This window comes from Euleptes europaea, chromosome 12, assembly GCF_029931775.1.
Source record: "Euleptes europaea isolate rEulEur1 chromosome 12, rEulEur1.hap1, whole genome shotgun sequence".
Taxonomy (NCBI): domain Eukaryota; kingdom Metazoa; phylum Chordata; class Lepidosauria; order Squamata; family Sphaerodactylidae; genus Euleptes; species Euleptes europaea.
Window position 1 is genome coordinate 16,162,951 of NC_079323.1, and position 20,909 is coordinate 16,183,859.

The 20,909-nt window shown below is 43.1% G+C and overlaps 1 protein-coding gene across 1 annotated transcript; it reads right to left on the reverse strand.

Annotated features, from left to right (window-relative positions):
* Positions 1-528: 528 nt before the first annotated feature.
* MMP20 (matrix metallopeptidase 20) lies at positions 529-20,909 on the reverse strand. Its single transcript, XM_056858702.1, has 11 exons — positions 20,703-20,909; positions 18,636-18,880; positions 14,896-15,044; positions 14,099-14,224; positions 12,093-12,266; positions 9,594-9,599; positions 8,891-9,008; positions 7,104-7,237; positions 5,021-5,177; positions 2,061-2,164; positions 529-629 (listed from the first exon to the last, which is right to left on the reverse strand). Exons 1-11 carry the CDS (start codon positions 20,826-20,828, stop codon positions 529-531), a joined length of 1,440 nt encoding a protein of 479 aa, XP_056714680.1. The 5' UTR covers positions 20,829-20,909.

The window sequence follows — 20,909 nt, forward strand, 5'->3', positions numbered from 1 at the left end:
GAGTCAGAGCCGAGGGGGAGGGGCCGTGCGGGGAGGCGGACGGGAGTGAGAGTTTTCATTCTGGTCCATCTTCGCCGCATAAAAAAGGAGCCAGCTTTTCGGCCAGCTCAGACCGTCGTTCTGTAATCTTTGTGCACTGGAGCTTCCCCACAATTTAGCCCTGGATCTGCAATGTATATTGAGAATCAGGGACTTCTTAATACTTAGCTTTTATATAGTGCTTTCAGTGTTGAAAATGGTTCTCATACATTATCTCATTCTTAAGAGGAAGGATAGAGGGACAACTTTAAAACATAGCATCAAAACAGCAACTTCCCTTGTACTGAGAAGAACTTCTTTTGCTGCAGACACATAAAAGGTATGGGTTGAGGAATTTTTAGGCTATCCGCAATGCTGTTGCATGATTTGTTCGAGTGAGTTTTGCTTTCGGTACTTTGTCATCGCGTTTCTGAAGAAGGAAGTGAAAGTCTTTGGTTCCGTCTCATATGCTCCTCAGACTCATTGTGACTATACAACACCTTCTACACTTCAGCAGCCAACCCAGGAGCTAGATTTCACAATGTTCACAACATCTTCCTTTTCTTTGTCGTATTTATAGGCTTTAGGTCCCCGAAAGAAATAAATGAATCCTAAAAAAAAAGAAAAGGAAGGAAATGAAAACGGCAACCGCTAATCCAAGGGTGTAGGGTTACTGAAATCCCACCCCACCCCTGTGTGATTGTATCATTTGGTCTTGTTTTCACCTCCCAGTTTTACTGGAAGTTGTATCATTTGGTTTTGTTTTCACCTTCCAGTTTTACTGGTTTATTAATTAAGTGTGGATTTTTATTTCTTGGTATATTGTTATGGAAAAGGAGTATATCACTGATAAAAAATGACAGTAATATCTACCACAAACATACAAAAGCATCAACGTATATAAACAGTGTGTGAAATAACACAGACCATATATAGAATAGCCAGAAAACTTAACCACTGTGATGACCTATAGTTATAAAACAATAATTTAAAGCTAGGTAGAGATGCAGAAGCCTCATGAAAAAGAATTCAATGATTCTAGTGAGGTATGGCTGAGTTTTTGGTATCCACCAAACATTCCATGGCACAGGACCCTGAGCAAGGACTTATGAGAAGATATTATCAGTGCTATCCTAAGCAGAGTTACATCCTTCTAGGTCCACTGACTTCAGTGCACTTAGAAAGGTGTATGTAACTCTGCTTAGGATGGCAATTGTGAGTGTCCATAGAGGAAAAGGAGCTTCCTAACTGGTGTAAATAAGCATCCCCCCCATTTCTTATGTAGCAATTAAATATCAATGCGTAGTAACCAAAGCCTTCTTCCAGTTCCTGGTTCCATCTGGCCTGGGTCGTTTATGCATGGGTACTTTCACTCATGGTCGCCCTGGTCTGAACTGATTGTTCCTTGGAGTTATGCATGAGTTTTCTGTCCATCAGAGATGACCTCGTACCCAGCCCTCACAATGTCTGGGTCTTCCCATTCCTCTGTTAACCCGATTCATCCACCTTCCCTGAGCAAAGCCCGAGTGAAATTCCAATACATAAGGCAAAGTGCGGCACAAGCAAGCTTGGTTTCACTCCCAGCCAATTACAAAGCAGCATGTCCAGAGGTGGGGATTCAAATACTTCCTGCTTCCTCTGAGCTCTTTCTGAGCAGATGAAAGGCTTTTTAAAAACGAGGCTCGGATTTCTCCCCCCTTTCTTTCAGTTTGCTCCGGGTTTTTTTTTTTTTTTTTTTTGTAGTTCTTAGCATGCTTTTTTTATGTGGCAATTGGGTTTGGGGGGGGGATTTTCTCTCACAGTAAGCAGTACAAGTAAGCCAATTACAAAGCAGCATTTAAAGGGCGGGGACTTGATTTGCGCTTGGAGAGTGCTGGTACATAGATTCCCAACAGGAAAGTGTGGGTCCAGGGAGCAACAAACCTCAGGTAAAACTTCCATGCATAAACGACCCTTGTGTGCTGTGGAGCTTCCATTTACCTGCTTTACCCTATAAGAATGAAATGACTTGAAGGAATGAATGTCATGTGAAAAATACTCACCATTCACCTCCACTGCTGCATCTATTCTGCCATTGATTCCTGAAAATTCATCCTCAATGCTCTTTGGGAAGTCTGTCTCCATTTTTCTTTTGACTTCATCAAAGCTTTGAAGAGAGAGGAGCATCTTAGAGGGAGTTTCCTGCCTATATACACTGGGTTGGTTCCAGTGATTCCTTCTTTCCCTGTTGGATCCAATTACTTCCTTTTGCTGAGTCTCCCTCCAACAGAAGAAGTTATTTCTCTCTTGGGAAAAATCTTACTCCAATGAAGGAATACTTCATGGAAGAGTGCTATCCCTTATCTGGACTGCTCGGGACCAGAAGTGGTCTGTATTTCGGATCTTTCCGTATTTTGGAATATTTGCATATGCTTAATGAGATATCTTGCATATAAAACACATACATTTATGCTTTGTATGTGTTTTATATGCCTCAAGACTATGCATTCTCCCAGATTAAATAGAGATCTGAGGTTGCTGCCTCATTACCACATTACCTCATTACCACTTTATACACATAGCCTGCATGTAATTTTAAGCAATATTTTTTAATAATTTTGTGTACATTGAACCATCAGAAAGCAAATTGGCATGGTTCTGAAAGCCCATGAATAATGCCTGCATGCCGGCTCAAAAACTCTGGTTTTTGGGTCAGCCCGGATATTGGATGTCCAGATAAGGGATATTCAACCCCATGGCGCAGAGTGGTAAGCTGCAGTACTACAGTCCAAACTCTGCTCATGACCTGGTTTCAGGTAGCCGGCTTGAGGTTGACTCAGCCTTCCATCCTTCCGAGGTAGGTCAAATGAGGACCCAGCTTGCTGGGGGTAAAGGGAAGATGACTGGGGAAGGCACTGGCAAACCACCCCGCAAACAAAGTCTGCTTAGAAAATGTTGCGATGTGACGTCACCCCATGGGTCAGGAATGACCCAGTGCTTGCACAGGGGACCTTTACCTTTTTTAATATAGTTAAGTTTTGACACACATTCAAGATATTGACACAATAGGCAAGATCTGGATGGAGCAGCAGTCTCATTCCACTGATTCATAACTACTCTTAAGAAGGCATATGAATTGACTGGCTGGATGAGGTCAATGGTGTCTGGGAATAAGACCACAGGAAGAACCCTGCTGAGTAAGACCAAGACCTAACTAGTCCAGCATTCTGTTTCCCACAGTAGCCAGTCAGTTGCTTCTGAGTACTCATAAGTCCTGCAGGAAGGAAGTGATAATCATGCCTGTCGGTGAACTCAGCATCTGCTATTCAAAGGTATACTTCCTCTGTGTGCAGATTTTTACTTTGCTATCATGGCTAACAGTGGTCTACAGGTCATGATGGGTAGCCGTGTTAAGCTGTCTGTAGCAGTAGAAAAGAACAAGAGTTCAGTAGGACCTTAAAGGCTAACAAAATTTCAGGCAGGGTATGAGCTTTCCTGAGCCATAGCTCACTTCTTCAGATGCAGCTACAATGTAAGTCCATCTATTCTTAAGTAGAGAAGAGTGAATTAGACCACACTGGCAATGTAAATGTCAAAAGCAAGTAAATGACATTAGCAGGTGTGATTGGATTGGGTGTGATACGCAGAGGGGTAGAAGGCATGGAGAAATTAGCATTTGTAATGAGGCAGCAACCTCAGATCTCTATTTAATCCGGGAGAATGCATAGTCTTGAGGTATTTCCTCCATGAATTTGCCTAATCCTTTTCTAAAGCCATCTAAGGTAGCAGCCATCACCAGATTTTGTGGCAATAAATACCATAACCTGGACTGTGTAAAGAAACATTTGCAATTGTTTGTGTGTGGGCAGGGGAATGAATTTCTTGGATCTTCTTTGTTAGTATTCTGCAGGTTCTCTGAGTTCTGCTTGGCGTGTTTTATGATTACCTTTGAGGGATTATGAGATTAGTTTTGGAATGTGAACATGCCCATTTCCTTCCATTTAGTTGCATTACTTTGCAGTCCGGCTGTTTCTCTGGCTAAGCCACCCAAGCAACTGTTTGGGATGGCATCATGGCATGATCAAGAGAATCCTGATACACTGCTGTCAAGTGCCATCAACTCACAGCCAACATGCAATGACTTCAGCAAGGGGCTTTCAAGGCAAGTGAGAAGCAGAGGTGGTTTGCCATTGCCTTCTCCTACAGAGTCTTCCTCGGTAGCCCCCCTTCCAAGTACCGACCCTGCTTAGCTTCCAGGATCTGACAAGATTGGGCTAAAGTATGCTGCCTTCCCTCCCGAAGTCTGGATACAATCGAAGAATTCAGAGAAGGCATTGGCAGATTGCCTTCTCCAAGTTATTTGCAGAAACTCCTCCTGGAAGATCAGGAAAAACTTGCAAACAAAACTTACCATCGAAAGGGGGCAATGATGGGAAATTAAGAAAAAAATGCCTCATTTCCCCTCTTTCTCAACAACTTGTCTCAACAGAAGAGCAGAAAAGAGGCATTTTTTTCTTGCTATCCCACTGTCAGTGAAACATAGGCTTCCCAATTGGCCGGGCCCAGCGGGGAATTCCCCACCCCATCTCTCATCTTCCACTCTCAAGACATTGATGAGTAGGAGAAAAAATGGCCTCCACAGTGATGCTTCAGGATTCCCTCCTAGTCTCTGTGGTTTTACCATAGAAATTATGGAACATTCCTGGAGCATCACCTGGAAGTGACACAACATCCTCCCTGAACTCCACCCTGCCTCCCATTTCTTCTGGTATTTGCTTATGCAGCGTTAGGAACTCTACTGGAGCCTCTCCTCATCTTGCACATTTATTTCGGAGGTATTCTTGATTTTCAGAGAGGAGTATTGACACAAATGGCTACCATAGAAAGGCAAAGACCCAAGAAACACTAAGCCAACAAACACCTTTTCTGATGGATCCAACTAAGAGCTGCCGATCTACTGCCAATCACCTTTGATGAGTGACCTGAATTCTACTATTATCTGTTTTAGTAATAACAAAGCAACCTGTAGAATTCATCTCCTATAAAGAAGAGCGTCTTCCTTTCATCCTTCAAGTAGACAGCTGCATCTATGTGCTGCACATCCCTGGGAAACCCAAAGTCTGCAATGCTCCGAGGGGAGCCCTGAATTTGGAACCCGTGAGTTCTCCAGTAATGAGGTCCTGGCAAACAGAAAAAAATATAATACATTAACTTGCCATGCATTTGTAGCCTGAATTTTCTTGGCACTTATATACAGACCATTGTCTCATAGCATAAAAAGTGAAATCCATTGAGCCCTTTCATTGGCATTCCACATAGCCCCTTCATCCATAGGTTTTGATTGAATGTAAACATGTTAGGTTGCCAGGTCCCTCCTGGACACCTGTGGGGGATGGGGGGGTAGGGATGCCAGATCCAGGTTGGGAAATTCCTGGAGATTTATAGATGGAGCCTGTCCTGGGAGGACAGGGGCCTCAGTGGGGTACAATGCCATAGAGTCCACCCCCCAAAGCATCCATTTTCTCCAGGGAAATTGATTTCCATAGTCTGGAGAGGGGCTGTAATTCCAGGGGATCCCCAGATCCCACCAGGAGGCTGGCATCCCTATATAGCGTGTGTGTAGTCTAGTCAACTGTAAACTGTAAACTATTTGGAGATGTTTCCACTTACCTTTTGGTTTTGAACTCCTTATACATCCATGGTACAGTTGTATATTTTATGTATATGATGTGCAAGTCCTTTGACTATTGAACATTGGTTGTGAATATATATTTTGTATTTTGAAATGGGAGCTTGTGCTGTTCTTCTTGTTAGTACCTGGAGGTTGGCAACCCTAAGCAGGAGCAATTGATAGAAGGGAGGCAAGGTAGGGGTCAGCTAGAGATGCAAACCTCCAGATGGAGCCAGATCTCCTGGAATGACAACTGATCTCCAGGTACAGAGATCAGTTCCCCTGGAGAAAATGACTGCTTTGGAGGGTGTCATTATAGCCCACTGAGGTCTTTCCCTCCCCCCCAACTGTACCCTACCCAGGCTCTACCCCCAATTCTCCAGAAATTGCCCAACCTAAAATTAATAAATAAAGGAATACCTAAAGTTGGCAATTCTAGAGTCAGTGCACCTATCCTTCCCCATCACACCCCATTTTTTAATTGTGTGTATTGTCTTAATTTTATTGTTCTCTAATTTTATTATCATTATTTTGCAGTCAAGTTACAGGGTCTTTTAATAGTGACCCTTGCAGGGAATTCAAGGCAAGAGATTAACATAGGTGATTTGCTCTGCATAGCAATGCTGGACTTCCTTAGTGGCATCCCATTCAAGTACCAACCAGGGCCAACCTTGCGAAGAAGAAGAAGAGTTGGTTTTTATATGCTGACTTTCTCTACCACTTAAGGAAGAATCCAACCGGTTTACAATCACCTTCCCTCCACCCCCCACGACACCCTGTGAGGTAGGTGGGGCTGAGAGAGTGTGACTGGCCCAAGGTCACCCAGCTGGCTTAATGTGTAGGAGTGGGGAAACAAATCCAGTTCACCAGATTAGCCTCCACCGCTGATGTGGAGGAGTAAGGAATCAAACCCGGTTCTCCAGATCAGAGTTAGCTTCTGAGATTTGACGAGATCAAGCTATCCTGCACTATCCAGGTAAGGGTGTTATCTAATTGTGAAGTCAAGTTCATTGGCTGTATTATGTTATTTTTATTTCATTGTTCTTTCATTGTGTAATCCAATTTTACTGTATGGTATTGCATTGCTTTTATAATCCTGTAATCCACCTTTAAACTCGATGATAAAGATGTACAATAAATAAATAAAAATAATATGTGAATGAGGAACACACACACAAAATCATGTGTGTGTCATCATCATTGGTAGTGTTAATCTTGCTTATTCCTCATCTGTAAAACAAACGAACAAATGAAATGGCAGTCATAATAGCCATTGTTAAACTGTCGTTGAATAAGGACGAAAGATCTCGGTAAATGGTATATGCCGGAGGCCAATACTGAAATGATGAATAATCCTTGTCATAACTGTTTTTTTTTTTGGGTGGGGTGGGGATAAGCCTCAATTAGACTACAAATGTTTTCAAAAGTGACCAACCCTTGAAAAAATAAGCGACTCCTCTCTCAGCTACTTCATAGGCAGCATCTACATTTGACATGAGCTGAGGGAAAGAGCTTGTGATGGAGAGTGGTCGCGCACTTTTTAGCTGAGCTTGTCTTCTCCAGAAGATCCTATTGAGGAGAAAAGAAGGAAGACACCTCAAAATGAAACGAACAAACTGCCTCACAAAACAGCTTAAAACAGTAAAATTCACTTAGTACTAGGAATTTTTTTTGAAAAGGGTGCTGCGCAGGAAGCACAATGTCACTTCATCAGAAGTGACATCATGTTGCCTGTGTGATGACAAGGCAAAGCTCTAGGATCCTAGAATCACTGAGTTTTTGGCAGTTCCTAGAGAGGACAGACATCACTTCTGGGAGGAGACCCAGAATCTATCGTTTTACCACAGAGTTTTTGGCAATTCCTAGAGATAACTGGTGTCATTTCAACTAAAAAGCCAGAGGTTAACATCATGTATCTCTAGGTATCGGCAGAAACTTTATGGTAAAACTTTAGAGCAAACATAAGGCTCGAGGGCCAAATCTGGCCCCTTGAGAGCTCTTATCAGGCCCGCGAGCCAGCCGAGGCAGCCACCCCCCACTCTTAATCTGGGCTGGTGAGGCATGGCCCGGCCCAACCAAGCAACATTTATGTCATATCCGGCCCTCGTAACAATTGAGTTTGACACCCCTGCTTTAGAGGTTTTGGTGACAACACTTCAGGGTTTCCATGGAAGTGTTGTCATGCCAACTTTTCTTTTTTCTCCCACTGGCCACTGAAATACCAATGGGCACATGGCAACCCTATAGACATCTGAGGTAAGCAGGCAGTTTTTGTGCTGGTCTCCACAACTGCTGGATTCCATCCCCAGATCAAACCCACAAAAATATTGGGCCTCAGATCAGGTGAAAACGTCTGGGATCGACCTACTGGGTCCACCTTCACTGCTCTTGTGTCTGTAGGGTTGTCAGGTCCCTCTTTGCCATGGGTGGGAGGTTTTTGGGGTGGAGCCTGAGGAGGGCGGGGTTTGGGGAGGGGAGGGACTTCAATGCCATAGAGTCCAATTGCCAAAGGTGCCAATTTCTCCAGGTGAACTGATCTCTATCAGCTGGAGATAAGCTGTAATAGCAGGAGATCTCCAGCTAGTACCTGGAGGTTGGCAACCGTATGGGTCTGCCTTGTGCAGGTAACAGAATTTTTCAGTTCCAGAAGCGGAAATTTGCTTGTAACCCACAGCCATTCTTGTTCCAAAAGTATTTTGTCATTATCAGGCCTTAACCACTTAGCTAATGAAACTTTGTTTGTGCATATGGGAAGATGCATGAGGACAGCTTTCCAAGTTGCATTTTCTGCGTGTAGGTACAAAGTATATACTCATGCTGCCAATTGGTAAATATGCTTGTGAGCATTAATTCCTGCTTTGTCCTTCAAAAGACTTGGGAGCAGTTTCCAAAAATCCCAATGGCAAACAATGCACACATCCAGGCTTCACAATAGATAAGTGCGTCTTTGGCCCAAATGACCCCTTGTCACTGTTTCATATCCTTCTTTCCCAGAATCTGACATAAACAGATAACCAGTCAACAGTGGGACTGGGCACTCAGGGTGGTTCTGATTGGACCACTTGATGGAGAAACAGAGGGAAGGGCAAAATTAGATGTAGAATAATCACGGCTGACCCGAGCAGAACTGAACTAGACTGATTCTCTGTCACTCTGGCATGATCTTAACAGAAAATGAAACATGCAGTTCTGAGTGCAAATTCCATCCACTGGAACTCTTACCTGTCCTTGAAGAAAAGAAGCTCTTTCCCCAGCACTGTGACAGCATCAAATGAGACTCTGGAGTCACAGTGGTCTGGATCCATTGGAGTTGGTGGGCTGGGAAGTGGCTGGTGATGCACTCGGGATCCAGATTGCCGTGACCCTGAAATACCACACACAACGCAACCAATGTTATCAACAAGGGCAAACTACGCTTAATTCTAGTCCTGATTTTTAAATAACAGTTACATAGATCCTGTCCAAATATACATCTCCAAATCAGATTTGGTGTTGCCAGTCTTTTAATTGTATGCTTTTCTAGGAAACCATTTGTTTCAATAAATAGTACTAGCATTACTAGCCCTCATGACAGTAGAGGTAAAAACCTAGAAATAAAGTTGAAACGTGAGCACAAAGTCAATGAACCAAAACTCAAATGAAAAAAAAATGCAATTTTAAATACTTGTTAAATACTTTTAAATGCCATTATCCCAGAGGGGTTTTGTGGTGGTGAATTAGGATATTCCAACATTTACACTGAGGTTATAAAAAGTTAGTATGGCTTTTATATGGTTTTGTCTACACAACAGTGAGCAGTAAAGTCCGGTAATAATGATGGGCAGCACAATCCAAAGGGGAGCCGTTCAACGATGGCCAGGAGCAGCGTAGCCACACTGCAGCCACAGAGGATTCCCAGCTACAAAACAAAAATTAGAAACAAAACAAAACACTTAACTGAAAATCCCCCATTGTAGTCAATGGGGCTATGCCACCCCAAAATGGTGGTAGCTACACCGCTGTGAGAAGGGGCTAGGAAGCTGACTAACATCAGCTCCATCCATGGGAACACCCTGGGAATGAGCCCCCCATGCTGGCGCGGGCTTTCCCTTCTGGGAAGTCCCTGCCAGCTGGTGCAGATCCACAGCTCCCTGGTGTGTTTGCCGCTACACTACCATAGGTGCTACTTGTGCCATGGTAAAGTGGCACTAGGGTTCCCAGGTCCCTCTTCGCTACCGGCGGGAGGTTTTTGGGGCAGGGCTTGAGGAGGGTGGGTTTGGGGAGGGGAGAGACTTCAATGTCAGAGTCCAATTGCCAAATCAGCCATTTTCTCCAGGCGAAGTGATCTCTATAGGCTGGAGATAAGTTGTAATAGCAGGAGCTCTCCAGCTACTACCTGGAGGTTGTAAATAAGAAATAACAGAATGGCCAAACAACAAATGATATGCAAGAATGAGCGTTGCTGTAAGTATATCAAAAGAGTGCAACAAGGTGCATAAGCAAATAACAAAATACAGCTTACCGTATATACTCGGGTGTAAGCCAACCCGAGTATAAGCCGACCCCCCCAAACTTGAGGCCAGAAAAGGGAATTTCTTATTGACCCGCGTATAAGCCGAGGGTCAATAAGAAATTCCCTTTTCTGGTAAAGCTGCGCTCTAAAATGGCGGCCGCCATTTTAGAGCGCAGGGAAGATCTTGCCCCTGCCCCAGGTCGCCCTCCCACCGGCCTCCCGGGACCTCCCAACCCACCCCAACCCACCCTGACCCCAGTGCCATTCAAGGGGGGGGGAAGGGGAAAGAGCCCCTGAACCCCCTACTCACCAGGAGAGTCGGCGGCGGCAGCAGCGGCGCAGCCTTCCCGGCCCTGCAGGAGGCCCCTGCCGGCTGGAGGAACCCTCGCAAGGCCAGCTGCGGGGGCGGGGCGGCCTTGCCGGCCCTGCAGAAGGCCCCTGCCGGCCGCTGCCGGCCGGAGGAACCCTCGCGGGCCCGGCGGCGGCGGTGAGAATGGTAAGTTCCCCCCTCCCTCCTCTCCCTCCTCCCCCCTCCCCTACCCTACCGTATTGACCCGCGTATAAGCCGAGTTCGGCTTTTTCAGCCCTTTTTTTGGGCTGAAAAACTCGGCTTATACGCGAGTATATACGGTATATCCAAAGTACAAAAATGTCCAAGAAATATAGTCCATTTAGTTCACAATGTGGACCTAGTTAAGGTGCCTCCAGGGCAATTCATCCGTTTGCTTTATAGCATAAGTTCTTGGACATAAAGAGCTGTTGTAGAGTTCCCTTGAACTGTATCAAGAGTGTAGGAATACAGTGATCCGGTAATCTTCCTGTTTTGATGATTAATCTTCCTCAGAATAGGACATGGACTGCTCAATGGCTAGCTCACAAGTCAAATGAGAGAAGTTCTAGATGGAGAAGTTCTCTCATTTGACGTGTGAGCTAGACATTGAGCAGTCCACGTCCTATTCTGAGGAAGATTAATGATCGAAACAGGAAGATTACCGGATCCCTGTATTCCTACACTCTTGATACAGTTCAAGGGAACTCTACTACAGCTCTTTATGTCCAAGAACTTATGCTATAAAGCAAACAGATTAATTGCCCTGGAGGCACCTTAACTAGGTCCACATTGTGAACTAAAAGGACTATATTTCTTGGACATTTTTGTACTTTTGTATTTTTGCATTTGCATATAAGCTGTATTTTGTTATATGCTTATGCACCTTGTTGCACTCTTTTGATATACTTACAACAACGCTCACCCTTGCATATCATTTGTTGTTTGGCCATTCTGTTATTTCTTATTTACTACCTACGTGACAACAGGCTAACTTTGTATTGATTCCGCTACCTGGAGGCTGGCAACCCTGAGTGGCACGTATGCCAGCAAAAGTAACGTTGGCTCCTAAGGAGCTTCGCCTCCCCTCAGGATTGCAGGTTAAATCATTATTAAATGATCCACATGTGAACCGAGCTTTGTTCTTCCTCAAGCTTGATTATTTTAATTGTAGTTTTCAATATTAATGTTAAACCATGAAATACAACATATATCAAGATACTGTGAAGGAAGAAAGAGAACATCAGGTATCTGGAATTATAATACATAAATGTTCTAAATAGGTATATTTCCAAAAGATTTAGATCAGGGGTGTCAAACTCAATTGTTACAAGGGCCAGATATGACATAAATGTCACTTGTTTGGGCCAGGCCATGCCTCGCCAGCCCAGCTCGAGTGGGGGGTGGGGGTGGCTGCCTCGGCTGGCTGGCGGGCCAGATAAGAGCTCTCAAAGGGCCAGATTCAGGCCCCAGGCCTTATGTTTGACACCCTTGCTCTAGATGGAGAATAGAAGGGAACAGTGGGGGAATAAATGGACAGAACGGAAAAGAATTAGGAAAGAAAAGGATGTAAAATATGGATAAGCAAGACTTTATTTTTATACTCCTGTTATTACCATATAGTGCCTGGATCCCTTTCACATCATCTTTGGGGAGGCGGAAGCCAAAGGGATGCTGGTATTTGTACGTGGGATACATTAATGCTGACGGGTCAGTAGAATGGGCAAGGCCCAGCGCATGGCCAAATTCATGAGCGGCAACAGTGAATAAGTTAAATCCTATGCAACAAAACAATATTTTTATTGTATTTATTTCTTAACATATATTTTATTTATGTTTCACATAAGCAGATGTCTAAAATTAAAGGACACAATCAAGAACACATTAAGCTGCATCTACTAAATCAGCCTACTGTTGTATCAAGGCCAGTCTTTACCTTGACTGGAAGCGGGTCTCCAGTTGGGGGTCTTTAACACCTACTCCTACTTGATCCTTCTAAATGCCAGTGTCAGGGATTTGAACCTGGGACCTTCTGCATGCAAAGCAGATGCCCTACCACTGAGCTACAGCCAGTCTTCCAGAGCAGACCAAACAATTCAGCCTGTTATCAACCTTAGTAAGTTCTACAGACTTCAATTTGCCATTCCTAGTCATGTCATGGTAGACCATCTTCTCTGGCTGTTTAGTTGGTTGCCTGCACGTGAACAATGGAGATCAACAGATGTTTCTTCAATGGGTGCTAATGGCTGAAGAAAGGTTCTTCAGGGGCTTGTGATGTTCCAGCCAGGACATTCATACCCACTCAGATGGGTTTGAGAACAGCGACCTTATGTTTGTATGTGCGGATGCATTTGTGTGTGTGCATATATATATTGTGCATACAATCTAGCTAGAAACTCTGTTTTGCTTTTATTTGTTTAGTACTTTGTATTATTCCCCCATCTATAGAACTTTCTGTGTTTTTAGTATCTATGCTTAGGAAATGAATCTTATAAAATTTAATGTCTGTTCTGGAGGAAACATACACATGCACCCACTGTTCAGTCTCTCTGCCTTAATGTCCTGATATGAAGGGGGATGGGTGGGAGGGAGAGGGAGGCTAACTTCTCTGATGTGCGCACACATGCATAATGTACATTCTAACAAGGAATACACATAATGACTTGGGACAGTCTGTCAAATACTGGACTTGTGTTATATTGATATGAAATATTATAATAAATATTTTTCCAAGTGGTGGCAGCAAGAACATCTACCAAAGCTCATAGGTTTAGGACAGGGGTCCCCAATAGGGTTTCAAGGTTCCTTTTCACCACCGGCAGGTTTTTGGGGCGGAGCCTGAGGAGGGCAAGGTTTGGGGAGGGGAGAGACTTCAATACCATAGAGTCCAATTCCCAAAGTGGTCATTTTATCCAGGTGAACTGATCTCTATTGGCTGGAGATCAGTCGTAATAGCAGGAGATCTACAGCAACCACCTGGAAGTTAGCAACCCTAGCTGTAACCTTTCCCCCGATATGCCAATTTTCCATTTTCAAGATACGGAATTGCAGTGGCATAATCAAGCAAGCATTGAATAGCAGGAGATCTTCAACGATGGTGGGCACGATGGTGCCCACTGACACTTTTTCTAGTGCCCGTCAAATGTTTTTAGGAAGTGGGTGGGGCCTGGTAGCCTAGCAAGACTTCTGATTAACTACCAGACATTTGATTGCTGTGCAGATTTTTTAAAAATGTTGCTTTGACAGCAGCTCCCACCACAACACAAGAAATCTACACTGTGTTATTGCATTTAATCTGTGGCAATCATTTCGTGGCTGGCTCCACCACCTGCGGCAGCCATTTTGTTGCAGCACCCACCATTCTGTGTCGTAATTCCAAATGTGCCCTCAGACTCAAAAAGGTTGAGGATTCCTGGTTTAGGATCAAACTCCCATCATGGGCGTCCAGCACTGGAACCCTGAGAGTTGGGGGTGCATAGCATCCAGTGTTAGGGCATTCATCACAATGAGAAGTTCTCATTCTGTGCACATGCAAATTAATCGTATTGCTTTGTATTCCAAATGGTCCCTCCTAGGTGCATTTAGTTGCATTAGGAAACTGTACTTTTACCATTCATCCCCATTGTCCACTTCTCAGCGTTATCAAAATGGGTGTCTCCACCTAGTCCTTCTCCAGGTGCAAAAGCATGCGCTAGAGTCCCTCGTGGTCCATCAAATGGGTAAGAGTCCCCATGATCTATTGAAGAGCACAAGAACATTATTTCAGAATTGTTCTGGAAAGATTAGCAATTAGCTTGGCAGTGTTTGAATCACATGATGTCTTTGCATGGAAATTGGCAATGATTGCAGAACTGATGCAACAGCCAGCAACTGCAGAATTCCAGGTAGAAAATCGAAACAGTCGACTCCATTAGGATGAGTGTTTGGGTGTTTGGACACAGTGATTGCCTTCAGTTCACTGTTTGGCTTTTAAGTCGTCACCCGCCTTACCCCTGCAGGCAGAGGCTTGAGAAGAGGATCTCACATCTGTGACAAACTGGTGGGATGGATGATATGGGTTTTTGCAACATTTAATACTCTTGGGGTGCAACATTTCCTATTGGGGTGCAGCTCTATCCATTCATGGTTTCCTACATGTTCAAACTCTTTCACACATGCCGAATAATGCAGTTTCAATCCACATTCAATGCACTTTAACAATTGTTTGCAAGTGGACTTTGCCGTTTCACACAGTAAAATCCAGCTGCAAAGTGCATTGAAAGTGGATCGAAAGTGCATTATTTGGCATGTGTGAATGTGCCCCTAGTCGCTATGAAACCCTAGCAAATATTAATTTCATTGTTTTACAGAACAACTGAGATTAAATGTTTCGCATTGAACATCATAACTTTTGAATGGAAGAATTACCTCCACTTTGGAAGGATATCATGATGTCTGCTTCTCCTGTCTTTGCCTTGACAAAGTTCAGTGGGGCAGAATTGCTCCATGCTCTCAACCCCATCTCTACGGCCTTGTCAACTTCTGAATTACTCAGGCTGGATGTATATTTGGATACTCTGGAAAAATAAGCACAGTTTAGAAAGCACACACATACACACACAGCTATGGGAATAAACGGGATCTGATTGGCATGTACGTAAGATAAGCAAAATTGTTTCCAATACATAAAAGGAAGAAAATGTAATAATTTGACCTTTGGAACAGAAGATTCATGCTCTTCAAAAGAGCTGGAATTTATGCAGTGAGTAGGGTTGCCAGGTCCCTCTTCGCCACGGGTGCGAGGTTTTTGGGGCAGAGCCTAAGGCGGGTGGGGTTTGGGGAGGGGAGGAACTTCAATGACATAGAGTCCAAATTGCCAAAGCAGCTGTTTTCTCTGGGTGATCTGATCTCTTTCAGCTGAAGATCAGTTGTAATAACAGGAGATCTCCAGCTACTACCTGGAGGTTGGCAACCCTAGCAGTGAGACTTTCTGCCCCCTGAAATGTTGCTTTTGGGGAGCAGTAGAGCCTCAGGAAGAGCATAGGGGGGAAAGTGGTAGTCTGTGGGGGAGAGGAGAATTGGTGGAAATCACCACCCGCCCCCCGCTTCCAAAGTGCTGTTAAGACTTTAGAGCTGCTTGCTTCAGACGTGGTGGTAACTCATGAGTGAATGAGCCTGGGAGATCCTGGGGTGGGGGCAGGTCACAAGAGGTTGGTTCCAAAAGATCTTCAAAAGATGTTCAAATCAAATCAAGCAAATTGTTGGAAGTGCTCTGAAACTGAAGGAACTTACTTTCATCAATGGTGGACCTGTAAAAAAAGTCAACAATTTTGGAAGACCATACATAAAGCTATTGAAGATATTTTAAAAATTAACTTTGACTTAAATCCTAAATTCATCCTATTAGGGATTATTCCCCACAAGTGAACTCAACCCAAAGAGAACTTTTCCAATATCCTACAACAGCAGCGAGACTCCTATATGCCTCATACTAGAAAAATCCAAGAGTACCGACTAAGAGAGAATGGATGCAGAAAGTGATGGACTTTGCCCCGATGTCTAAACTAACTTGCTTAATTAAGAAACGACCACTGGAAGATGTTTGGAACAAGTGGCAACCTTTCTACGATAAACTTGGAAAGGGAGAGAATTTGTAGCTAATATAGTAATGTAGTTCATGCTAAACATAGAGATTTTATTGAAGGGGTCAAATATTAAAATTGTATAAGTAAATATATTAAATAGCTGATAACAGATAGAATGCAGTATTATGTAGCTTGATTATAGATTATTGTATTATAAAATTTTATAACAGAAGATAATGAAGAATATGGAGATTAATAATAGAGCTTGATATGAATTGTTGAGGTTGCTATGAATATTGATTACTGACTAGAAATGCAATGTGTTAGTGCACTAAGTAATAGATGTTGTGGCTTGTCACAGAAATCTATGCTTATTACTTTCCCTCCCCCTCCTTCCCCTTATTTTATTTTGTATTCCTAAAAACCCAATAAAAACTATTAAAAAACAACAATAACAAGAGGTTGGTTCCCAGTCTGGAATCACAAGGAAGCCCAAACTGTGGGTTGGATCCAATCACCTTTCCCAGTCAGCCTCATCTAACCACTCTGCATACTGCCAACATCCTATAGGATTTTTGTCAGTGCGGGTCCTATGAATTTACTTAATGACATAGTATTACCCAGCACTATGTACTGGTGTGAAAGTTGGACAATGAAGAAAGCTGACAGGAAGAAAGTTGTTTCATTCAGAATGTGGTGTTGGAGGAGAGCTTTATGGATACCATGGACAACCAAAAAGACAAATCAGTGGCTTTTAGATCAAATCAAGCCTGAACTCTCCATGGAAGCTAAAAGGACTAAACAGAAGCTATTGTACTTTGGTCACATTATGAGAAGACAAGATTCACTGGAAAAGACAATAATGCTAGGAAAAGTTGAAGGCAGCAGGAAAAGAGGAAGACCCAGCATGAGATGGATTGACTCTATAAAGGAAACCACGGCCCTCATTTTGCAGGACCTGAGCAAGGCTGTTAATGATAGGACTTTTGGAGGACATTAATTGATAGGATCACCATAAGTCTGAAGCGACTTGATGGCACTTAACACAACACACACACTGAACATTGCCATAAAGCAGCAGATGTATTGTTAACCAAATCAATAAATCCAGCGATGGAACTTTTACATTGGGGGAGGACAACTAACTGGACCATTCCATTCAAAAGAACATCTTGAGCTCCTAAACAATTGGTTTTTTCATAGGAATCGCTCCACCTGGTGGAATGAATGCAAACACCAGCGGCAGAAGGTTTGGATATTTATTCACTTCATGTGTCTCCCGCCCTTCGTTCAAGAAGCTCTATGGCCTCATCCTGGTTTATCTTCACGACAACGCTTTGAGGTAGCTTAGTGATAGTGAAGTGACCCAAGATCATCCCACGAAATGCATGTATTAGCAGGAATTCTAACCCAGAAGTCCCTAGACCAAGGGAGCAATCCTAAGCAGGTCTGTTTGGATGCTAGTCCATGTTATTCAATGGGGCTTACTCCCATGAAAGTGACCATAGGATTGCAGCCCAAATCTGGCCATCTGTGCAGACCACAGTAACTATACACACTCACCACAGTAACTATATACACTCAGAATAGTAACTATATACACTCAGCATGGCAAAGAGCCGTTTCATGTTTGCACAATACTATCAACAATGCCTAGGAACATGTGCTTAGCGCCCATTCCACACCATGAAACAAACAACTCTTCCCTCTGAGTTTTGCCTAAATTGTTATATAGACTTCCCACAAGCATCCAGATACCCTAGTGTAAGGCCCAGTAATACTAGGGTTGCCAACCTCCAGGTGGTGGCTGGAGATCTTTCACTATTACAACTGATCTCCAGGTGATAGAAATCAGTTCCCCTGGAGAAAATGGCCGCTTCAGCAATTGGACTCTATGGCACTAAAGTCCCTCCCCTCATCAAACCCCACCCTCCTCAGACTCCACCCCCAAAATCTCCAGGTATTTCCCAACCCTGAGCTGGCAACCCTAAGTAATACGAGTGTCTGGTGTTATACAGACTTCTAAATTAAGGCTTTTAAAAAAAGGTTATTATCAGGCAATGGAAACAAACTTGATAGCTTCTGGAGTTACATAAGCACAACTTTAATTCATTCTTTATGTAGATGGATATATGTATATAGATATACAGTATATAAAGAGAAAAGACAGCATTACAATCTATAAATCAAATGCTGTTAGACCAGCCTCAGAAACCAAACAAACCCCCTATGCATTCATATTTACTGTACCTATAATATAATGCAAAGTTCAATGCACCTTAAAACCTTAAAACGTAGGTTATCTATTTGATTTTCAATTGCCAATTTTTTTACAGTGCCATTCCAATTGACCTTGTTCCAATTAGCTGCATCTGAAAACAATCTTGTTTCTCTTTTCTTAACAGGTGCCTACGTTCAAGACTTGTTTCGTCAAAAAACTTCATCGGAATTCTTGCAATAAAGCAATGGTTCTATAATCCAAATAATAATTTTGGAATAATGCGAAGAAAGAAACCAAAACCATAGATAAAATAAGTAATTTCAAATGTCTCACTCCAAGCACAGTTGATGCCAACTGATTACCTGTATGTCAATGTACTTTTTTTCCATTTAGGCTCTCCTGGGAAGAGGCGATAATTTGCAACATCAGGGACACCACACCGAGGCCTCTTGATGACATTCATGGTGCTATGGTCCAGTTTCCCAGTCACTTTCAAGCCAAAGAACGCCTGCATTTGCCGAACTTTATTCATCAACGAATTGCCACCGGCTATCATTTCTCCAACCTTGTGTTCTCCTTTGGGTGTATAATACTTGTCAAGGTATTCCTAAAATCAGAGAGAGGTAAGGAAATCTGTTTCTCCGTAGTATCTTTCAATATGGGCAACTGCCAAAGAGCAAAACATTGTCTTATTTCTCTCTTTCTCTCCCCCCTCTCCACACAGAAAAATAATGATATTCATTTCAATTTTTAGTTGATACTTTTTAATGGTGTCCCCTGTCTACTGGCCAGTGTGATCCTGGCTCATTCTGGTGGTCTAAGATCATCTTCCATTAGGGCAGAACCTGACTTTCAGCCCCATGGACAGCAGGGAGACCCATAGTTGCAACAAGAACCCAAACTTTTGACTGTTTAGTTCTTACTACTGTGGAGTGCCCCAGATGTAGAGTTGCCAACCTCCAGGTACTAGCTGGAGATCTCCTGCTATTACAACTGATCTCCAGCCAATAGAGATCAGTTCACCTGGAGAAAATGGCTGCTTTGGCAATTGGACTCCATGACATTGAAGTCCTTCTCCTCCTCAAACCCCACCCTCCTCAGGCTCCACTTCCCAAAATCTCCCACCAGTGGTGAAGAGGGACCTGGCAACCCTACCTAGATGCCATTTACAATAAGCCATTTACTCTTGGGAAATTCACTATTATAATATTTCAGAGCCATTGTTTTAATTTTCCTGTGTTACCCCCCAAAGTACTGCACTACAATGAAGGAAAATCAAATAAATTACCATTGACAAATTCACAGAACCTTCTTTGTAGGAAAAGGTCAAAGGAAGGCTTTCATTTCTCAAATCATCAATGTACATTACATGCAGAAACAAGAAATGAGAACCATGTGATATCCACTTAATATCACGAGAAGGGTGTTGTAAGCCTCTGGTCATACCATAAACACAAAAAGAAGGACAATGTCCTAAAGAACAAGAAGACACAAAACCAAGACCTAATAGGTATAAGAGAGAGAATAATAACAAGCCATATCTGTAATGTGTAGTTCAAGTTAACATAACACCATGGAATAATAAAGATAGGGTACACAGGAGTGAAATTACCAAGGTGCATTTGCAAATGTGTGTGATAAGTGCTGTCAAGTTGCAACCAACTTATAGAAACCCTGTAGGGTTTTCAAGGCCAGAGATGTTCAGAGCTGGTTTGCCATTGCCTGCCTCTGCAGATTTTTCCTTGGTGGTCTCCCATCCAAATACCAACCCTGCTAGCTTCCGAGATCTGATGAAATCAGGCTATACTATACCATGCCACATTTCTGCTAGGAACACTATCCACTGATAATATGAACCATGCAAAATAACAAATGGTACAGACAATCATATCCCCATAACTGAACATATAAATCATGAGAGGTACACTAGCATTTCTGTATTCTCACAATAACATGACATCTCTCCCCTGCTTCTGAGTATCTGTGCAGTTTAGTAACACCGATTTTACCAATGGCCAGATACCATAAACAACCTATGCAATTCCAGCTACCCTATAGTAAGATTTTAAGCATCCATCTATCTGTTTCAAGTCTGAGACTGCACTTCTCAAGAGCTACAAAGTGTACTGTTTTATAAACCTAAAGCTGTCAATTACCTGGGAGAAGCAAATAACAAAAAAGCATACATCTCCATCCATTCCTTACCACTACAAATATAGATTTAACATCTTAAAACCCTGATCCGAAGTACCATTTAGTCGCAGGTAACTCCTATGGACCTCAGTGAAAGCTCCTTCCAAGAGTCATAGCTCTATGGTACAATTCTATGCATATTACGTGGAAGGAAAGCTTCTCTGCGTACAGTAGGGCAGGATCCCCAAACTGAGTGCCTAGGATATTGGCAGCAAAATGTGTTAAAAATCACACACCTGTGCAATATAGAAGTCTCTCCAGCTGGATGTACGTGGCAGCGCAAAAAGAGCAGGCGCGGGGGCTGAGTATTTCAGAGAAACGACCAGAAGCAAAGGTGGGCAAAATACATAAAAGAACTCCATTTCTTCTCAAACATCCAGGATGGGTTGATAAGACCAGGTAGAAGGACCCTCTGCCCCTTTTATAGAGAGAGCAGCTAGTTT

Excerpts from the sequence above, each read along its gene's own strand:
- MMP20 (XM_056858702.1), bottom strand. The coding sequence starts at position 20,828 with ATGGAGTTCTTTTATGTATTTTGCCCACCTTTGCTTCTGGTCGTTTCT. Across the intron at positions 7,238-8,890 it reads CTTCTTTTCTTCAAGGACAG|GATCTTCTGGAGAAGACAAG; the intron begins GTAAGAGTTCCA and ends TCTCCTCAATAG. Across the intron at positions 2,165-5,020 it reads ATAGGAGATGAATTCTACAG|CTTTGATGAAGTCAAAAGAA; the intron begins GTTGCTTTGTTA and ends CTCTCTTCAAAG.